General features: G+C 41.1%; 1 protein-coding gene across 2 annotated transcripts in view; it reads left to right on the plus strand.

Annotated features, from left to right (window-relative positions):
* PCSK5 (proprotein convertase subtilisin/kexin type 5) overlaps positions 1-22,188 on the plus strand; it is a 516,633-nt gene that overhangs the window by 421,814 nt on the left and 72,631 nt on the right. For both annotated transcript variants that reach the window (XM_061425568.1, XM_061425565.1), the window contains exons 23-24: positions 2,458-2,664; positions 3,989-4,057. In XM_061425568.1, the coding sequence (XP_061281552.1) occupies positions 2,458-2,664; positions 3,989-4,057 (276 nt within the window). The remainder of the gene's footprint in view (positions 1-2,457; positions 2,665-3,988; positions 4,058-22,188) is intronic.

Below are 22,188 nucleotides of genomic sequence, written 5' to 3' on the forward strand. Positions count from 1 at the left end.
CCCCAAGAAAAAGAAATGCAAAAAAGCAAAATGGCTGTCTGAGGAGGCCTTACAAATAGCTGTGAAAAAAAGAGAAATGAAAAGCAAAGGAGAAAAGGAAAGATATAAGCATCTGAATGCAGAGTTCCAAAGAATAGCAGGAAGAGATAAGAAAGCCTTCCTCAGCTATCAATGCAAAGAAATAGAGGAAAACAATAGAATGGGAAAGACTAGAGATCTCTTCAAGAAAATTAGAGATACCAAGGGAACATTCCATGCAAAGATGGGCTCGATAAAGGACAGAAATGGTATGGACCTAACAGAAGCAGAAGATATTAGGAAGAGGTGGCAAGAATACACCGAAGAACTGTACAAAAAAGAGCTTCACAACCCAGATAATCATGATGGTGTGATCACTCACCTAGAGCCAGACATCCTGGAATGTGAAGTCAAGTGGGCCTTAGAAAGCATCACTATGATCAAAGCTAGTGGAGGTGATTGAACTCCAGTTGAGCTATTTCAACTCCTGAAAGATGATGCTGTGAAAGTGCTGCACTCCATATGCCAGCAAATTTGGAAAACTCAGCAGTGGCCACAGGACTGGAAAAGGTCAGTTTTCATTCCAATCCCAAAGAAAGGCAATGCCAAAGAATGTTCAAACTACCGCACAATTGCACTCATCTCACACGCTAGTAAAGTAATGCTCAAAATTCTCCAAGCCAGGCTTCAGCAATACGTGAACTGTGAACTTCCAGATGTTCTAGCTGGTTTTAGAAAAGGCAGAGCAACAAGAGATCAAATTGCCAACATCCGCTGGATCATCAAAAAGCAAGAGAGTTCCAGAAAAACATCTATTTCTGCTTTAATGACTATGCCAAAGCCTTTGACTGTGTGGATCACAATCAACTGTGGAAAATTCTGAAAGAGATGGGAATACCAGACCACCTGACCTGCCTCTTGAGAAACCTGTCTATAGGTCAGGAAGCAACAGTTAGAACTGGACATGGGACAACAGACTGGTTCCAAATAGGGAAAGGAGTATGTCAAGGCTGTATATTGTCACCCTGTTTATTTAACTTCTATGCAGAGTACATCATGAGAAACTTTGGGCTGGAAGAAGCACAAGCTGGAATCAAGATTGCCGGGAGAAATATCAATAACCTCAGATATGCAGATGACACCACCCTTATGCCAGAAAATGAAGAGGAACTAAAAAGCCTCTTGATGAAAGTGAAAGAGTGAAAAAGCTGGCTTAAAGCTCAACATTCAGAAAATGAAGATCATGGCATCCAGTCCCACCACTTCATGGGAAATAGATGGGGAAACAGTGGAAACAGTGTCAGACTTTATTTTTCTGGGCTCCAAAATCACTGCAGATGGTGACTGCAGCCATTAAATTAAAAGACGCTTACTCCTTGGAAGGAAAGTTATGACCAATCTAGACAGCATATTCAAAAGCAGAGACATTACTTTGCCAACAAAGGTCCATCTAGTCAAGGCTATGGTTTTTCCAGTAGTCATGGATGGACGTGAGAGTGGAACTATGAAGAAAGCTGAGCACAGAAGAATTGATGCTTTTGAACTGTGGTGTTGGAGAAGACTCTTGAGAGTCCCTTGGACTGCAAGGAGATCCAACCAGTCCATTCTAAAGGAGATCAGCCCTAGGTGTTCTTTGGAAGGAATGGTGCTAAAGCTGAAACTCCAGTACTTTGGCCACCTCATGCAAAGAGTTGACTCACTGGAAAAGCCCCTGATGCTGGGAGGGATTGGGGGCAGGAGGAGAAGGGGACGACAGAGGATGAGATGGCTGGATGGCATCACCAACTCAATGGGCATGAGTTTGAGTGAACTCCAGGAGTTGGTGATGGACAGGGAGGCCTGGCGTGCTGCAATTAATGGGGTCACAAAGAGTTGGACACGACTGAGCGACTGAACTGAACTGAACTGAACATTGGATTCTCCACAGGAGAAAATTCCCAGTCTCATACTGGGGGTACTGTTGATTCTTTCCTTGTAGAGTCCAATGTTGACAGGACTTCCAGAAATTCGTGCAAAGGAGTCAAAGAGGGGTGTTTGTTTGAGAGCTTCAATAGGCTGTCAATACAGGAGTTGGTAGTTGTGCAAAAATTCAGTCCTTAGACAATTAAGACAAGCATGTGATTTTGATAACAGAATTCAAAATCATTCTAAAAGATTGCACTATCATAGAAATGCATCAAGCACTTGTTTATTCTCATGGGATCTTTATAGTCACCAACTCTGAGAGCTTCCACTGATACCAAAAGGAGTTCAAGGAAATCTTTTCAACTAAAAGTTCAAAGATACTGCATTTTTCATTCAATCCATTCTTATCTCCTTGATCTGCTGGGAGTAAAAGCACTTGGTCACATCATTTAAACAAAATGTCTTCAGCTATTGTTATCTTCATAGCTAATTTTGTACATTTTCCCTCTTTTCATTTTGCTCCTTTCTCTTTAGATAAGCATGGCCAAGAGCGGTTCCTGTACTGGGGGGAGTGTCGAGAGAGCTGCCCCCCAGGCTACTACCCTGAGGAGGGCCACACCTGCCAGCCCTGCCCAGACAACTGTGAGCTCTGTCACAGCACACACGTCTGCACACGATGTGTGCGCGGCTACTTCATGGTGCCCTCCAATCACACCTGCCAGAAGTTAGAATGTGGACAAGGTAAAGCTGCCTTGGAGCCAATGCAGGCAAAAGGGGCTGTACCCTGGATGCCCCAGAGACTTGAATATCTACCTGGTGCAATGGTCGCACCTGGATGATTTCTCACGACTCTACACCCCAAGTGGGGACAGTGATACCTACCCTGCTCTCTTTCCCCAAGCGTTTGCTTAGACACAATCCAAGGACTAAGGAATGCAGCTAATCACATACATAGAAGGTGAACTCCAGTGGAGGGTATATGGGAAAGGTATAATGGAGAGAAAATCAGATTAGAATTCAAATGCCCGCCAACAATTTTCTCCTTCCCAATCACTAGTTATGAGACCCTGGGCAAAATCAATCTAATTTCTCCATGCCTTGGTTTCTTCATTTGTAAGAGGGAGAGCATAGCATGCTCTGTGCTGCTTGCTGGCAGGAGCCAGTGAGAGTCAGCCTACTTAAAATGACCTGGAAATATAAAAATGATCTGGGAATATATGTGTTACTGTTATTGTTCAATTCCTATTTACACTGCAAGAAGGGAATTAAAAAACAGTACATTTTTTGCTCTTGTTCATGTAAAATGCTGAAGACTTTCTCTGCTGTATAAGAATTATGCCTGGTCTGGTGCTGAAGGAGCTTTAGCACATTTCTAGAATAATGAAGACCTCTCTCTTTTTCCTTCTTAATGCTTACTAAGGTTGTGTGTGTGTGCTAAGTCACTTCAGTCATGTCCAACTCTTTGCAACCCTATGGACTGTACCCCACTAGGCTCCTCTGTTCATGGGATTTTCCAAGCAAGAATACTGGAGTGGGCTGCCATGCTCTCCTCCAGAGGATCTTCCCAACCCAGGGATCAAACCTGCGTCTTTTAAGTCTACTGCATTGCAAGGCGGGTTCTTTACCACTAGTGTCATCTGGGAAGTCCTACTAAGGTAGTATAGAATTTAAAACTTTTTAAAAAGTATTTACGACAACAGACATAAGGAGACAGAGCTTCATCATTTTATATACCCAACCACATTTTCAAAACAGAACTTACTTCTTTAATAGATACAGCACACCAACTTGACTTCAAAATTAGTTGCATGGCATACAGTCTAACTCTATTCTATTTATACTCGATCAAGCTAATGCAATCTACTAAATATTAAATTAATAGAAGGAGATAAAAAATGTGGGTGACATACTTATCTCCAAAGCATGGTTTGGGGTTTCCTAACTGCTCTACAATTTGCTTGAAAATAAGCTACACACCAACATATTTTTATAGCAATTATTTGTGTTTCCACTCAGTGAAAGTGAAGTGAAATTGTGCTTTTTTATTTCTCTTTATACTGTGTAGGTGAAATCCAAGACCCAGACTATGAAGAATGTGTGTCTTGTGAAGAAGGGTGTCTGGGATGCAGCCTAGGTATGTCATCTTCTCTTTTGCTTAGAGTTGAAACAACTGTGTCCTTCACACATCCTCTCCTGTCACCCCTTCAACAGGGACTCTTGTCATTGTTGTCATCATCAATATCCATTATGTAGGTTAACTCTGACACAAACGTGGTTACCGGGAGAGATACTCCCTTTTGAGGCAATGGATAGGTCCCTTGTCTTCATGAAACTCAACTTTAGGAAAGGACAATCACACAAGAAGGAAGTAGCATTTAGAGTCAAGAGATTTAAAGACAAAATAATAATTTTTTAGAAAGCAAAAACAGATCTAAACTAAGTAATGAAAGTATTAAAATCTAAAAGATGAGCAATTCCCAGTGTTTCTTATGAAGAGACAAGAGGTGGTCTTTCTTGCAGGGAGCAAGGATAAATGTTTTGACAGTCTTGATTTCACTTTTTTGCCCATTTCAGACCATATTTGCCCATTCCCAGCTCATTTGCTCATTTTCCCAGCTAAATTTTGTGGTCTCTTTCTACACCTTTGCTATCATGTGTTGTGTGTCCATGCTGACATCTTTATGCATCATGGGCAGAGGGGTGTGTGCCTGTGTGTGAGTATGTTTGTGTGTGTGTGTACATGCATGTGCGTGTGTGTAAAACCTCAAACCTATGATTTTTGACTCTTAATGTTTAAAGGGATGGATGAATGTGTGTGGACTTATTTAGGATCAATGAGAATCTTGGCATGGGGGTGGGAACAGTGACAACCATGCATTGTACCCACCCCTCCCCTAGTTGATTCAGTTAAAGATGAAACTGAGCCATCTTCCCTGGGAAACAAATTCCACAGAAGACCCTAGCCATCTAGAGACTCAAAATCCAAAAGAATCAATCTGGAAAAAAAAAAAAAAGAGGTACCTTAGATAGTTTGATTCACTTTACAAAGTGCTGTTAAAAGACTACATTCACCCCTTTAAGAAACTTTAATTGTCTACTGTGTGCAGAGTGTTGGCCATGGCAGAGGGAATTCAAAGGCAGCATGACTGAGATTCTGCTGTAAGGACCCCTCTGGCTGCTGTAAGTGGCGCACCTGGAACCATGTCTTTTCCAAGTCAACCTGCCAGAGTAGAGAGAGCTACACAGTGCAGTAGGACTACAGGACAGGGAGGCATAGAGTGACGCAGAACAATCTGCTAATTTCTAATTTGAAAATTTCTCTTAATTTATAAAATCTCTAAATGTTGGACCTTGTTTATTTTTGGACTGCCTGAGCTGAAATCAATCATCTTATTTCTGAAGCTTTCATTAATCTTTCCAATTGAATTCTTTTTTCTCATCTTTCCTTGTTTGCAGGCCAATGATCATACCTTTTACTGATGATTTGTGTAATATCTGGTGTGTACATATCTTTCTGCTCAGAGAGTAAACTATCAATACTTGCAAACAAACTCTGTGACTTATATACTCTGCTCCCACTAGAACCAGCAGCTTGTCTAAGGTATAATAAAAGCACAATAAATGTGCAAACCCTTGAGAGTTTCCCAAATTCAAAACAGAGATGCATGGCTCAGAACACAAAGGGATTTAGATATATTTTCTCTAGTCAAATTGTGTTCGTGGGCCTTTCTTCAGGCTGAAAACAGTATTTTACATAATACCATTTTATTCTAAGAGGATTTAATGCCAAATTCTTTGTTTTTCTAACCAATACCTTAAATGAAAATTTTAAATAAGATAAATCTACATAAGTGTCCTACATTATATCTCTTCATTAATTGAGAGGATGAGCAAATAGAATCATTTTTACACTTGACACTTAACTATAACCTAAGATTTGGGGCCCAAACTCACATTACCATTGACTTAATTATTGATTTTAGTCAAATTGTATAAGATCTCTTTACTTCCTTATCTTATCAGTAAAATAGAGGTTAATGTGCCTTTATCTTGGCTCAGAAATGGATGATGAAAACTGATTAATATCTGCTTACTAAAATAGTGGTAGTTCATACTCTTGGGGGGAAATATACATGAATTTGAAAATTTTTAAGTAACTGCAAAAAGAAAAAAAAAAAGACTATTTAAACTAAGTACCAATTAAGGGGATAAATATATGTACCAAGTGAATTTAGCAAAGCAGGAAACCCCCAGGCACCCAAGTGATTAAGGAAGGCTTCCAAGAAAATGGGACTTGACATAAGTCTTAAGAGTTTCCATGGAATTAAGACAGATAAAAGAACAGGGTTGCACCATGGAGGGGCTTTAGAACTAGACAACTGCAAGAAAAAAGGTTTGGAGGGAAGAATTTCTGCCATGGATTAGACACTGAGTGTACTAATTTTGCAGAAGGAACGTAAGACTATAAATACAAGGGAATAAGCAAAGAGAAGTTTAGAGAAGTGGATGAAAACCATAACTTGAATTCTGGACTCATAAGTTTAAAAGTATTCTGTGGCTAAAAGGGAATACTTGAAGGTTCTTACAGGGGAAAAAATGCTTTTTAAAGAGGTGTTTTAAGAAGATTAATTTTGTAACTACGATAATTATTAATATGTTCAGGGTAGCTGACAGGGAGTGAGGCTGTAGGCCGAGAAACCAGCTAGATGACTATTTCAGAATTCTGGGTACGAAGTAACAGGAACCAGAAAATTATGAAGAGAGAGACAGGTTTTAAAAATCACATGAAACAAATGGCCCTTAAGCATAAGAAAAGATGCTTCGGTCATTATGTGGGAAATGCAAATTAAAACTACTGTAACATACTATTTCTCCCCTATCAGATTGGCAAGATTTCAAAGGCTTATAACACTGTACATGCAAGGCTATAAGAAAGCAGTCTTACTTGTGACTGATGGTACAACTACTGTTGAAGAACAGCTGGAAGTACATAACACAATCACATATGAATTTATCCCTTGACCCCACGACACTGCTTCTAGGAATCTGTCCTGAGGATATGCATCCACAAACTCAAAACAGCATATTCGCAATGTTATTCACTGTGGTATTATTTGTGGTATAGTGTTAGTTACTCAGAAGTACCTGACTTTGAGACTCCATGAATTGTAGCCCACCAAGTTCCTCCATTGATAGAATTCTCCAGGCAAGAATAACAGAGTGGGTTGCCATTCTTTTCTCCAGGGGATCTTCCTGACCCAAGGATCAAACCTGAGTCTCCTGCATTGCAGGCAAATTCTTTACCATTTGAGCCACCAGGGAAGCCTACATTTGTGGTATAAACATTTTATAAACTATTTTAAATGGCATAAATGCCTTTTTGTGGAAGAAATTCATTGAATCAACTAAAGGATACATACTAATGGAAACTGAATGAACTAATGGACACTGAATCAACTAAATGACATATACTCTTTTATGCACCCATAAAAGAGCAAACACTATATGAACTGATAGTGATTTTATGATATACTGTTAAGTGGAAGGCAAAGTACAAAAGAACGTACATAGCATGCCATCTTTTTGGTAAGATAAGGCGGTTAAATAAGATATTTGTGTATATATATACATTTTTTTGGAGAAGGAAATGGAAACCCACTCCAGTGTTCATGCCTGGAGAACCCCATGGATGGAGAACGTGGTGGGCTGCAGCCCATGGGCTCACACAGAGTTGGACATGACTGAGGTGACTTAGTAGTAGTAGTATACATTTTTACTTAGTTTAAAATAAGAAACACAGAAAAGATAAATCAGAAACCAATGAAAATGCTTGTGCGTGTGTATGCTCAGTCATGTCCATTTCTTTGTGATCCCATGATGGTAGCCCCCCAGGCTCCTCTGTCCATGGAATTTTCCAGGCAAGAATACTGGATTGGGTTGCCATTTCCCACGCCAGGGGATCTTCCTGACCCAGGGATCCAACCGTGTCTCTTGTACCTCCTGCATTAGCAGGCAGATTCTTTACTATTCCATCACCTGAGAAGCCATGAAAATGCTTACCCATAGAGAAAAGGGTAAAGGGAATGGGAGTGAGACTTCTCTAAGTATACCTTTTTACATGCTCTTGATTTGAACCGTGTTACGTATTCATACAAATGACATAGTAATTAGTGTGAATGGGTTCCCACTGGCCAATTTGGGACAATTTGAACATAAAAAAAAATGATGATAAAGAATTTCAATTCAATTAATAAAAATCCAGGGGCTTCCCTGGTGGCTCAGTGGTAAAGAATCTGCCTGCCAATGCAGGAGACACAGGGTTCAATCCCTGGTCCAGGAAGATCCCATGTGCTGCAGAGCAAATAAGCCCGTACACCACAACTACTGAGCCTGCGCTGACGTCCACATGCCCTGGAGCCCGTGCTCCACAACAAGAGAAGCCGCTGCAATAAGAAGCCCATGCACCACAACTAGAGAAAAGCTCAAGCAGCAATGAAGATCCAGTACAGCCAAAAATAAATAAATAAAAATCCATCCATCAAGAATGGTATTTTAAAAACAGCAATGAAGAGAAGGGAGGACAAAAATTGAATAAAGCAGAAAGCTCTTCTTTACAGTAAATTTTTACCTGGTATATATGTGAGAAAGTAATTAGAAAATTATCATTTTACACCCCCTACTGTACTGACTCAAGGGAGAACCATCAGTGGATGCTAAAGTTATTAGGTGGAAAATTGTTCTCAAACAGAATAATCACAGATTCAAAGTACTTCCATAACTACTAGTTAATCGTAATAGAGAGATTTGCTGGTTACCAACTTAACCCAGCTATTGCACTAAACATCACCATCGTTGGTTCCATATAACCTAACACCATGTGTCTCCTGATATGATACATTAATAAGTACACAATATAACCTAGTAGACCCGATAAAAGTGTCTAGACCAACGATTCTCAGCTAGAGGTGACTGTGACCCCAGGGGACGTTTGTCAATGTTTTGAGACACTTTCAATTTTCATGACTAAGGAGCTAGGAATGAAATGCCATCATGTTTACAACTTATTTTCAAATGGTTAAGGGGAAAAAAAGGATCGAGGTGAAGCATACAAAATTGTTTTTTGTACTATTTCAGGCTTTCTGCAGACATGAAAAAATATTTTAAAGTTGGGGGGGGGAAAGCACTTCATGCTCTGTCAGCCTAGAAGCAACATCTCAGAAGCAGCAAGCACACCTCATGCCCAGATCTTGATTCCTAACACCGTTCTTCAATAAAAGTTACCAGGGCTCCTTGGAGAATTGGCTGATTCTAGGACTGGGACAGGAAATACACAAGATGAGGGGCAGCCTCTTGTAGTGACAGAAGGTAAGAACGCACTCAAAGAAAAACCCCACCATGATGGAGTGGGATGAGGAGACACCTGAAAGAGCTCCCAGTAGCTGAAGCAGGAACATAAATAAAGTCATATTAGCTTATAGCCTAAAGCATAAAATAAGAATCCAAGGGACTTCCCTGGCGGTCCAGTGGTTAAGACACTGCGCTTCCAGTGTAGGGTGTGTGGGCTTGATTCCTGGCTGGGGAACTGAGATCCCACATGCCTCGAGGCATCAGATCAGATCAGATCAGTTGCTCAGTAGTGTTTGACTCTTCGCGACCCCATGAATCGCAGCACGCCAGGCCTCCCTGTCCATCACCAACTTCCAGAGTTCACTCAGACTCACGTCCATTGAGTCAGTGATGCCATCCAGCCATCTCATCCTCTGTCGTCCCCTTCTCCTCCTGCCCCCAATCCCTCCCAGCATCAGAGTCTTTTCCAATGAGTCAACTCTTCGCATGAGGTGGCCAAAGTACTGGAGTTTCAGCTTTAGCATCATTCCTTCCAAAGAAATCCCAGGGCTGATCTCCTTCAGAATGGACTGGTTGGATCTCCTTGAAGTCCAAGGGACTCTCAAGAGTCTTCTCCAACACCACAATTCAAAAGCATCAATTCTTCGGCGCTCAGCCTTCTTCATAGTCCAACTCTCATATCCATACATGACCACAGGAAAAACCATAGCCTTGACTAGATGAACCTTTATTGGCAAAGTAATGACTCTGCTTTTGAATATGCTATCTAGATTGGTCATAACTTTCCTTCCAAGGAGTAAGTGTCTTTTAATTTCATGGCTGCAGTCACCATCTGCAGTGATTTTGGAGCCCAGAAAAATAAAGTCTGACACTGTTTCCACTGTTTCCCCATCTATTTCCCATGAAGTGGTGGGACTGGATGCCATCATCTTCGTTTTCTGAATGTTGAGCTTTAAGCCAACTTTTTCATTCTCCACTTTCACTTTCATCAAGAGGCTTTTTAGTTCCTCTTCACTTTCTGCCATAAGGGTGGTGTCATCTGCATATCTGAGGTTATTGATATTTCTCCCGGCAATCTTGATTCCAGCTTGTGTTTCTTCCAGTCCAGCGTTTCTCATGATGTACTCTGCATATACGTTAAATAAACAGGGTGACAATATACAGCCTTGACGTACTCCTTTTTCTATTTGGAACCAGTCTGTTGTCCCATGTCCAGTTCTAACTGTTGCTTCCTGACCTGCATACAAATTTCTCAAGAGACAGATCAGGTGGTCTGGTATTCCCATCTCTTTCAGAATTTTCCACAGTTGATTGTGATCCACACAGTCAAAGGCTTTGGCATAGTCAATAAAGCAGAAATAGATGTTTTTCTGGAACTCTCTTGCTTTTTCCATGATCCAGCGGATGTTGGCAATTTGATCTCTGGTTCCTCTGCCTTTCTAAAACCCGCTTGAACATCAGGAAGTTCACGGTTCACATATTGCTGAAGCCTGGCTTAGAGAATTTTGAGCATTACTTTACTAGCGTGTGAGAAGCCAAAAAAATTAAATTAAAGAAATAGGAATCCTTGAGATCGTAAGATACAAATAAATAAATGGTAGAATAAATAAGTAAATGAAAGAAAGGAGACACACCTTAAGTGCAAAAGAATTCCAAATAACTACCTAGGACTCCTCCCTCTAACCCTAACCCTAACCCTAACCCCCTACTTCTAAAGTGTAGGTCACATGTAGTGATTTCTCTCCAGGAGGGAAGCATGAAAGGGAGGAAGAGAGAAGAGCCTCACAGTGCAGGAAACTGACAAGTTCTACCTTACCCATATGATCAAGGTCAACATCAGCAGTGGCATATCAGATTAATAGGCAGGTACCCTTGATGTAATAATATCAGAATGGCACTTTGCCTCTGCAGTTTTCCATGCGAAAACCCTTGTGTGTGTATGTGCTTAGTCATTCAGTCGTGTCCAACTCTTTGTGACTCCATGGACTGTAGCCCACCAGGCTCCTCTGTCCATGGGGATTCTCCAGGCAAGAATACTGGAGTGGGTTGCCATGCCCTCCTCCAGGGTCCCAACCCAAGGATCGAACCCAGGTCTCCCGCATTAGGCAGATTCTTTACCATCTGAGCCACCAGGGAAGCCCATGTATACTGGAATGAGTAGCCTATCCCTTCTCCAGAAGATCTTTCTGACCCAGGAATTGAACCGGGGTCTCCTGCATTGCAGGAGGATTCTTCACCAGCTGAGTCACCAGGGATGCCCCTTCAAAACTCATAAGGGCAGTCTAATCATGAGGAAAACATCAAACAAATCTCAATAATGGGATATTTCATGAAATACCTGATTAGTACTCCTCAACATTGTTAAGGTGGTAAAACAAAGTCTGGGAAACTGTCATAGTCAAGGGGAGCCTAAGGAAACATGAGAGCTAAATATAATATGGTATCCTAGATGGGATCCTGGGACAGAAAAAGACAATAGGTAAAAACTCGGGAAATATGAATCTATTATGGATTTCAGTTAATAATCTCATTGTCTTCATCATAAAGGGCATAAGGTACTATCCAGGGTGTTGGAAATATTCTCTGTCTTGACTGTCAGGGGTGATTACATGACTGTATGTTTGTCAAAATTCATAGAACTGCACACTTGAAAGGGGCAAATGTTAAACAATAAAAATTGTATTTCAATACATGCGACTTAGAAAGAAAAGGATAACATTACAATGGGCCTACTAAGGCCCCTCTTTCCCATTTCCACATAGTAAAACCATGACAGTCAACTAATTACTAGCATTTATTGAACACTTATTTGTATTCTAAGAAGCAAGTGTAATTATCATTCTCACTCTTCAGATGAGGAGATTAAGCTCAGAACAGTTAAGCAACTTATGCAAGGTAACGGGGCTGGTGACCATAGGACCAGGACTTGATACTGGATAGCTCAAGATCAAAAGCCGTGCGCTTTACAACCACTATCTCCGTACCATCTAACGTGCTTTCCTTCTGATTCTATAGCAAAGAGTCTTACGCTTTATGGAATTATAAAAAGATTTTTTAAAAATCCTTATATCTGCCCCTTTCCTCAGTTCTACACACAGTAGTGATTCTTTGTTTGGCTACAACTTTATGCAGATGCCATAACCAAATTTACTGAATCATGAAACTATTCATAATAGTCATGTACATTAATCTTGGATCCCAGTTCACCTGAGGCTGTTAGCCTTCAGGACCTGCATCTGGAATGTTCTGAGGTGGGGTAGAGAAGACAGTACAATCCTTCAGAGTAAGTGGCACATTTTTGTTTAGCCCTGGATTCCTCTCTGTGACTTGACATCCCTTCAGTTCATTCAGTTTCACAGTAATTCTCTTGGTTTCTGGAAAGTAGGCCCATCACAAGAGACAACCCTCTCTTCTCCATGTGAAGATGAGATGTGCTCTCTCCCCCAGCCCATGTTTAATTCAAGCTTCAGATCTAGGAATTACAAGAACCAACCTCACTTCCTTCTGCTACTCTATTTTCTATTAAGGAGTGAGATCTTGTTCATAGAGGAAATAATATCAAAACATTTGAGACATGACACTCACATTTTAGTTTTCCAATGGAGCAGACATACAGGGTTTTTCAAATTAAACATCATGGTCACAGATCACTCTTTGAATTTTATCCAGATCTCCCTTTGGACCTTTTCCACAAAGTCTCAGGGGAACAAGAACAGTGTCAAACAGTTTTGGTGCCTTTCAAAGAAAAGGCTTTGCAGAATAAAATGTATACTAGGTTGGTGTCTCCTTGTGTATTTCCTCTTGTGTATTTCCTCTCCCAGTCCTAGAATCAGCCAATTCTCCAAGGAGCCCTGGTAACTTTTATTGAAGAACGGTGTTAGGAATCAAGATCTGGGCACGAGGTGTGCTTGTTGCTACTGAGATGTTGCTTCCAGGCTGACAGAGCATGAAGTGCTTTTTTCCCCCCCAACTTTAAAATTGGAAAGAAGTTGCTGACGGTAAAAGTGAAACAAAGGGCCTTCTAGTGACCTATTGCATTACTCTCTGTCTGACCAGCCTTAGTGCGTGACCCGGGTGGTGTGCTACTATCATTTTCCATGGATATGTGGGGAGGGGCAGTTCAAAACGCCTCTTTTCTTTAAAAGGCCAACACAAGCCATCTTCAGAGAAAGGACTGGAATCTAAAAGCACTGTCATCAGTTCGCTGAAGAAAAGAGAAACGAGCAAGCTCCATTAGACAGTGCAGACAGTACTGCCTTAAAGTGTGTGTGTATATATTTACCATTTATTAGAGCCTCCTTCTCCCCTCACTTTCTAAGTGCTACCTTATTTCAAAGGCGGTGGGTTAGAGGGAAAGAAACCTTAAGAAAAGAGAACCCACTGTTGAAAGAATTTGCATAAGTTTTGCAGTTTCATGGTTCCTTATTCATCTTAGCTTTCTTGATGAATTCACTTAGCAAATATTTATTGCATACTTTTGTGCTTTCCCATTATTTATTCCACAAATAATTGGACTGTTTAACCTAATATTTATCTAGCGTCATCATTCATTCACCAGGCCCTCCTCTGAACACTTAATGTAGATGATGTGTTTTCACATCTATAATCCAGTGGTTTTTACAGATAGAGAAAATGAGGATTAAAGAATTGCCAAAACTTGATCGATTTTTTGCATATGGGAAGTGAAAGAGGAGTTAAGCTGTCAGTTTCAAGCAATCTTGTACATAACTTTGCTTACTCTTTTTCACAGAGGAAGCAGTTGGCTTTAAAACTGTTTGTCCTAAGTATACACTATGATAGGCAAGGTTGTGCTGTGACAACAGATGATCCCCAAATCTCAAGAACTTAAGTTAATAAACAACGAAGAGTTTATTTCTCACTCATGCTACATCTCCATCATGGGTCAGCTGAGAACTCTGCTCTTCATGGTCCTTAGTCCAGGCCCCAGGGTGATGGAGCAGTCATTAATTATCTTGTTGTGGCAGAAGCAACGTACTGGGTTGGCCAAAAAGTTTTAAGATAATATGGAAAAGCCTAAATGAACTTTGTGGCCAACCTGATACAATGGCTCTTAAAGGTTTCCCCAGGATTAACACTTGTAATTCCTGCTCACATATTTTTTGGTCAAAGCAAGTCATATGGTTCTGCCTGAGCCTGCAGACTGGGGGAGTTGCAATCTTGCCAGTTGCCCACAAAAGAGAAACTAATACTGTGAATACCCTAAGGACATTCTCACAAGATAATGACTAAGATTGTTACTGTATATGCTGAGGTCTCACCTCATATATTTGTGCATGAAACAGCCCCAAACCTGCACCCCATCTGTGTCACTGATTTCTCTCTTCTGCAGCTCTGAATCTTACCCAAGATAACTGCCCACTATCTACCTTGGCAGTGTCTGACTTTTTCCTTCTTTCAAGGAAAAACTCTTCTGAAATAGGTGCTATTTTTTTTTTAACTGATGGAGTTTTCCAAAGTATTCTACTATCTCACTTCTCTCTGATCCCTTGGCAACAGAAGAGTCAAAAAGAGGACCCATGATAAATGACATGATAGGTAAACTGGCAGCTGAAAGGACCTTGATCTTTCTCTACCTTGCACTTTTAAATCCCTGTTATGAGAATAATAAGATGCTGGTATCTCTTGCCTTCATCTGCTGCCCAAGAAATGTGCCATATGAGACCAACCTTGGAAATCTGGACAACTTCTCTCCATTTGTTGGAATTTAGTTCAAGAAACATTTACTGAGCACCTATATTTGGCTAAGCCTGGGGATATAGTGTTACCGTTAGTCACTCAGTCATGTCCAACTCTTTGTAACCCCATGGACTGCAGCCCACCATGCACAAGTGAAAAATATGCTCTCTGCTCTCAAAGGGCTCATGTGGAAATGGAAGGCTTGGTGATTCTCGGGCCTGGGTGCTTCTGAGAATCACCCGGGGTGGTGGGGGGAGGTGGTGGAAATGGAAAAATGTGGTGCTGAGACCCATTTCCAAGGTCTCTGATTTCATTGGTCTTGAGTGAGGCTCAGACACCCATATTTTTTTAAAACTCTTGGACTGATTCTAATGTGAAATCAGAATTAATTTAAGATTAGAATATAAAAAGATAACTTCACTATCATATTTAAAACACTTTGTTGAGGACAGAAGCTAAAGCAGAGTCGGATACATTCTATCAACTACAACTTGTAGTCCATTCCATATGGGGTGCTCAGCTAGGTAGGCACTTTACAAACATGATCTCTACTCCCCAATACAATCCTCTCTGTTCAAAATCCTTATCGCCACTTTACAGATGAGAAAACCAAGGCCCAGAGAGTATGCAACTTGCCCAAATTCACATAAGTAGCAAGTTTCAGAACCAAATTTAAACTTAGGACTCTCTGGCTCCAAACCAACAGAATATTCAAATATATGCTCTTTTTCCAGAGCAGATTGCACTCATACATCATTCTCCTAAAGAATGTAAATGAAGGTTGTTAAGTCAATCTGCCATATTTGTTTCTCTCTGGGCTATATTCTCATGCTAAATTAGTTGTGTTTCCTGAAGTTTCCCCCTTCCCCTCCTACATTCATGTTCACATTCTTATGGCAATGAGGGAGAAGAAAATAGTGGGAAGGTATCCTAAGTTCAATGCTAGAGCAACTAGCTCATCATTGGCTCTTTACACTATTTTCCCCCAGAGCCGGGTATAATCAAAGTTCCTCCTACTTGTTGTGTAAGTGACCTGTGAAGTCAAGCTGCAAGCCAAGGCTGTCTGAATCACGTATGCTTGCAGAGAAGAGCTGAGCCAATTACTTCCAAAACAAACCTAGTTAAACAAAAGCACAGAGTGTGGCTGAGCACAACACACAGGCCGGAGGGGTTCAGAAGGCTGGCTGCCATTTCTGAAAGCACCATGGCGTCTGCAACATTAAACTGCCAGGAGTTAGGGGCAAAGAACACTTGGGGTGGATGGGGATGGATTTCACTTTAACAGAGCTCTCTAGAAAACAATGAGAGGACCTCTTCTGTATTGGAAACACAAACTGGAAAAATGTTGCCACATTAATTTTTGTAGTGAAAGGTATTTCTGACTATTGATATCAGAAATCCCTCAGTAACCAAGAGGTCAGCTTACGTCTATCTGCTAATTTTAAAACAAAAGTAAAAGTGAGACCACCAGTAGTGACTGGAATCTTGGATGGTTAGATCTTACTTGATTTTGTGGGATTGTGGAAAATGGAGTCTATAATCATAGCATCTGTCTCCATCCTTCCCCTACCACAAATGAAAATCTTTGTGGTACACTTTTCATTTCCTAACTCCATCCTGTTTCGTAAAGGAAAACATACATTTCCTTCTACCTTTCAATACAGCCCTAGAGATTATAATGAAAACTAGAAAAATGATCATATCTTGGACTCCCTAAGGGAGTGAAACCAAGAGGCTCTATTATTAACACCAAAATAAAATGCTATTTGCTTTCTCTCCATTTCCATACTTTTTCTTTCCTATCATCTCTGCTATCATCAAGAGGTCTGTTGCTATACCTGAGGCCGTATGTCTAACTTGCGTGGCATCATGTCATAAGCACTTAGCATAGTGTTTATCACCAGGAAGGTACTCAGTAAATACCTGTGATTTTTGTGCCTACCAGGAGCTGTCCTCTTCTGACCCCCAGGGCTCCATCTCCCAGGACCACTGCTACAGTGCCATTTCACAGTCCTTTGCCAGATGGTAAGAAGAGCTTTAAGCTCCACTGGCAGGGGAGGAAAAAAATTAATTGAAGTCACAGAGCAGACACCAGAATCGAGAGAAGTTGAATGTGGGTGATGCAGGAGCATCTGCATGTTGATACCCAGCTGCTCCACAGGCAGATCTCCAGCTAAGACTCAGGCCAACAATGAGTGTCAGTAAATTGCCTCTGCACCTCATGGGTCTGAAATTCCAGCCTTCCAACAGTCAACAGGAGGGTAATTTGGTAGGAGTCCAGATTCATCCTTTCCATGAAGTCTCCCTGCAACTCCCACCAGAGGAACCTTGGCTGCAGCCTGACACGCAGCCTTAGCTCAGCATCCAGCACAGTGGGCCAGCCCAGGGCACAAACAGCAGAATGGGGACAAAATGGCCAAGGAAGCCAGAGACAGCCGGGGGCGCAGGGACAGGGCCCAGGCAGCACAGACCCTCATTTCCCACCCCTTGGCCAAGTACCCAAAGTTGAAGTACTAGAAGGCAGGGGATAACCATGCCAACATCTCCAAACATTAGTCGTGTCCTCACTGGTGCTGTTACCAGGTCAATCAAACCTTTTTTCCTCCCACCAGTGCCTATAGCCATCTGTAGCTGCCAACTTGTTTTTCAAATATTTTCCATTAAGACAGTGTGTTTTGTCTATAAACTATCTACCCCTAGGTGAGACAACTAGATAATGTTTTGTTATGAACTAAGCAAGCAACCCAGGGATATTTCCCTCCCAGCCCCTTCCTTGTTCCATGTCCACCCGGAACTGGGAGGCCCATGAGAGCACTGGGAGAGGAGCATTTCTGCCTGTGAAGTCCCCATCCAATCAGCTCATCGGGATCAGAGCAAATCCTAGGATACACATGGCATTACCTCCAGACTAATGCCAAAACATGTAAACTGATCTGGAGACGCAAAAGGTGGAATATTCGACCGGAAAAGTTTCTCAATCTCTCCAACCTCTAATTTGGACCAGAAAGAACTGACAGCTTGATTTATCATCATGATGGAACTTAATGCCCTAAAATAATTGCTAGAAACCTGGATGCTCCACTAGAAAAATAAATCAACCTAAAAATGTAGTCTCCGTATGTAGTCCCCAACATTTCAGGATGACATCGAGCCATTGGGTGAGGTCTGGAGGTGAGTGTAAAAAGAGAAAAGAGGTCGTTCAGAAGGTGTGTTTATTGGAAAGCCTAGTACAAGCATGCCCACACCAATTGTAAAAGTGCAGATTTATTATGTTTAGCAGAAATGCAGTCTGTACATCTGAAATATTATCCAAATGACCTGACTTCAACTTAAAAATCTTCTATGAATTGAAACAAGTGAATTAGGGAGGCTATTGCCTTTAGCACTGAAGGGTCTGTGGGAGGTGAGTCAAGAACCATTTATAGTAGTGATAAAATACTATATTTAAGGCTATAAAAATTTGGCATAAAAGGTCTCAGTTCAGAAGTAAAATTGTTTTATGTGTTCAGCAAAAGAGCAACTGCAAAGTTTTACAAATGGGAAGTTTGACCTACTGAGATTTCAAAACATAAAATCTGTCAATTATTTCTGGGGACTGGGTATCATAATTACCCCCCCTTGAATGTTAAAATGGAAATCAGAACCATGAAATCAGTAACTGCTTACCCTGACCATGGCACACATGGCTAACGACAATTACCCAGAGCCATTGTCTGACTGGCACATTATGTGCCCAGTGTGCATTACTGGGATGGGCCACCTGGGAACTTAGCAAGAAATCAGGAAAAAGCATTGGAACCCTGTCCAGTGAACAGAAACCTCATCTGATAGGGTGTAACACTTCTGCTCAGCCAAGAAGCCAGGGATCCTGCACTGGGGATTCTAAGCCTGATTCAAGTTAGAATTAGTAGAAAACGCTGGGCAACTGACAGATGTGTTTTTAAATCCAAAGAGCCTTACTAATTTTAGCCTCCTCCAGGACTCTGACCTCAACACTACCTCGCTCCCCTCATCCTCACTCTCCAGCTACACTGGGGGCTCCTGCTCATGATTGTTTCTGGCCTATTCTTGATCCCAGGCCCTGCCCGAGCTGTGGTTTCTTCCACTGGAATACTTTAGATATTAACCTGGCTGGTTCCTTCCTGTCATCACATCTCAGTTTAAACATCACCTCTAAGAAGCTTCCCTTCAGCACTCAACCTAAAGCCAGCCTTCCTTTCTGTCTCTCTCTCGCTCTGTCTCTTTCTCCTTCCTGCCCCAACTCCTCACCTCCATTCTCATCCTCAACAAACACACATACGCACATCAATTACCTTTTTTCAATGCTGGCAGATCACATGCAATGATCTCTTATTTCAATTTTGTATGCAGTTTTAAAACTTGTTTGCTGTATTTCTTCATTAACACGTAACTGCCAGTCAGGCAGGCAGGGACGTTATTTTCTTTGCTATCCTTTCATCAGTTTCTGAATCCTGCCCACCCTGAGTAGATGCTCAATCCACAGTTTTAGAACAAACAGACAAGCAGATTCCTAACAAGCAAACCTATGGTACAGGTTTGAAAGGGCCCTTGTGGGGAGTGGAAGAGCCGAACTCCAGCCCCAGGGCACACTGTGCCGGCCAAGTTACTACACACTTGTCTATGGGCCTCACGTGCTTGTGTGGAAGCAGAGACTGGACTGTGAGTGGTCAGCCTCCTATTCTGTGAAGCCTTTCTCTCCCCCACTGTCCACTTCTCCCAATTTAGCCAGAGCAGCTTTGCTTTCCTCTTTTTTTATGGATTTGATTTTTCATAAGTTCCCATTTGATGAAGGATTCTGCTGCTAAAATAAAAATGTTAATCCTCCAGATTAGATAAACCCTTCGGCTTGAAATTAATCCAGGCTCAGCCTCTTTAGCAGTTGTCTGATTCTGGGAAAAGCATTTAACTTCTCTAAACTTCAGTATCATTGTACATACTGGGGGCAATTTCAGTACCTGCCTGGCGGCATTGCTGGGAGTCAATCCCTCTTTCGGGGAGTAACAGCTCCCTGAAAGATATCCACACCCTAATCCCTGAATCCCACAAATATGTTGCCTTCTGCAGCAAAAGGGACTTTGAAGATGTGATTAATGTTGAAGATTTTAAGATGGGGATATTATCCTAGATTATCCATATGGGCAAAACCTAAGCACATGAGTCCTTAAAAGTGGAGAACCTTTCTATCAAGAGTCGGAGAGAAATGAGAGAGAAGGGGAGAGCCGTCACTGCTGGCTCTGAAGCTAGTTGAAGCCCCCCACCACCGCTCAAGCTGAGGGATGTAGGTGGTCTCTCAAAGTTGGATACAACCCTCAAAGATAGCCAGTAAGGAGATGGATCTCAGTCCTACAACTGTGAAGAACTGAATTCTGCCAACGACCCAGATGAGTAAGGAATTGGATTCTCTATGTAGAGCCCCCAGAAAGGAGCCAGCCCTGCCACAACTCTGATTTTAGCTGAGACCCATATCAGCTTTTAACCCACAGAGCAGTAAAATAATCAGTCTGTAATGTTTTCAGCTGGCTACGGTAATGTGTTACAACAGCAATAGAAACCTAATACACCATTTAAAATACATAAGTACTTCGCATATGGTAAGGGCTCAATAAATGCTGGCATTTCTTATAGATATTATTAATGGCATAATTACTAATATTGTTTTATCTCTTCCTGCCTGGATGTTGACCTCTGAATTCTGAAACCCCTTGTCCTGCCTCTCTTGGAACATCATCTTTGTAGCTGTTGCAGAGGAACTGTTTACCAGTTTCAGGGGCTGAGTGGTGTGCTGGATTACAGCTCAAGGAAATTTCTTGAGATGCAAAAAAACAACAGTGCAAATTAACATCACTAAAGAGGGGCAGACGGATGGATGGATGCTGTATATTTCTGGATAGGATGGCTTGAGAGGGACACCACATGACTTATGCAACAGTTTGGCTGAGAATGTTTAACCTGAGTCTAACCAATAAGAAATATTAGGCAAAAGCAAAATGAGAAACATGCTATTAAAAAGGAACTGCTGCCTTTCAAAAATGTGTCACAAAGGACAAAGAAGACCGAGGAGTTGCTCCAGATTATGAAAGAGACAAGATAACTAAATGCAATATGTAATTCCAGAACAGATTCCCATTGGACATGACAGTCAACTGAAAAAAAGTGGAATATAGAGGGTAGATCAGTGTATTTATCACTGATAAAGTTCTTGAAGTTAATGACTATACTGTGGTTATATAAAAGAATGTATTTATTCTTAAAGAAATATACACTGAAATATTTAGAGATAAGGGCCACAATGTATGCATTTTATTTTCAGTAGTTCAGGGGAAAATATATGTAACCATTCCCTTCTCCAGGGGATCTTCCCAACCCAGGGACTGAACTTGGGTCTCTCACATTGTGCGCAGATTCGTAACTGTCTGAGCCACCAAGGAAACCTGTGTATACATACATGCAAACACACACATACGTTTCTAATGTATATGTATATTTGTAAGGTATATATATATACATATACATAAAACCAAGTGAGTAAATTATACAGCAGAGTGTAAACAACAGATAAATCTGAGTAAAGGATAAATGGTTTTAGTCTTGCAACTTTTTTGTAAGTTTGAAATTACAGGCATATCCTGGATATGTTGTGGGTTTAGTTCTAGATCACCACAGTAAAGCACATAGCACAAAAAAGCAACTCAACAAAATCTGTTTCTCTTCACCCAGTACAAATGCTACGTTTACACTACACTGAAGTCTATTGAGTATACAATGGTATATCTAAAAAACAATATAAGTACCTTAATTTCAAAACACATTATAACTACAAAATGCTAACCTTCATCCGAGCTTTCAGCAAGTCATAATCTTTTGTTGGTAGAGGGTCTTATTTCAACGTTAATGGAAGCTGACTGATTAGGGTGGTGATTGCTGCAAGTTGGGATGGCTTTGGCAGTTTCTTAAAATTAGACAACAGTAAAGTCTGCCACATCGATTGACTCTTCCTTTCACAAATGATTTTTCTGAAGCAGGCAATGCCATCAATGTGTTGATGGCATTTTAACACAGTAACACGTTTTGCAAAATTGGAGTCAATCCTCTAAAACCCTGCCACTGCTTTATCAACTAAGTTTATGTAATATTCTAAATGTTTTGCTGTCATTTCAACAGTCTTCATAGCATCTCTATCAGGAGTAGATTCCATTTCAA

The sequence above is a fragment of the Bos javanicus genome, chromosome 8 (assembly GCF_032452875.1).
Source record: "Bos javanicus breed banteng chromosome 8, ARS-OSU_banteng_1.0, whole genome shotgun sequence".
In the NCBI taxonomy this organism is placed as follows: domain Eukaryota; kingdom Metazoa; phylum Chordata; class Mammalia; order Artiodactyla; family Bovidae; genus Bos; species Bos javanicus.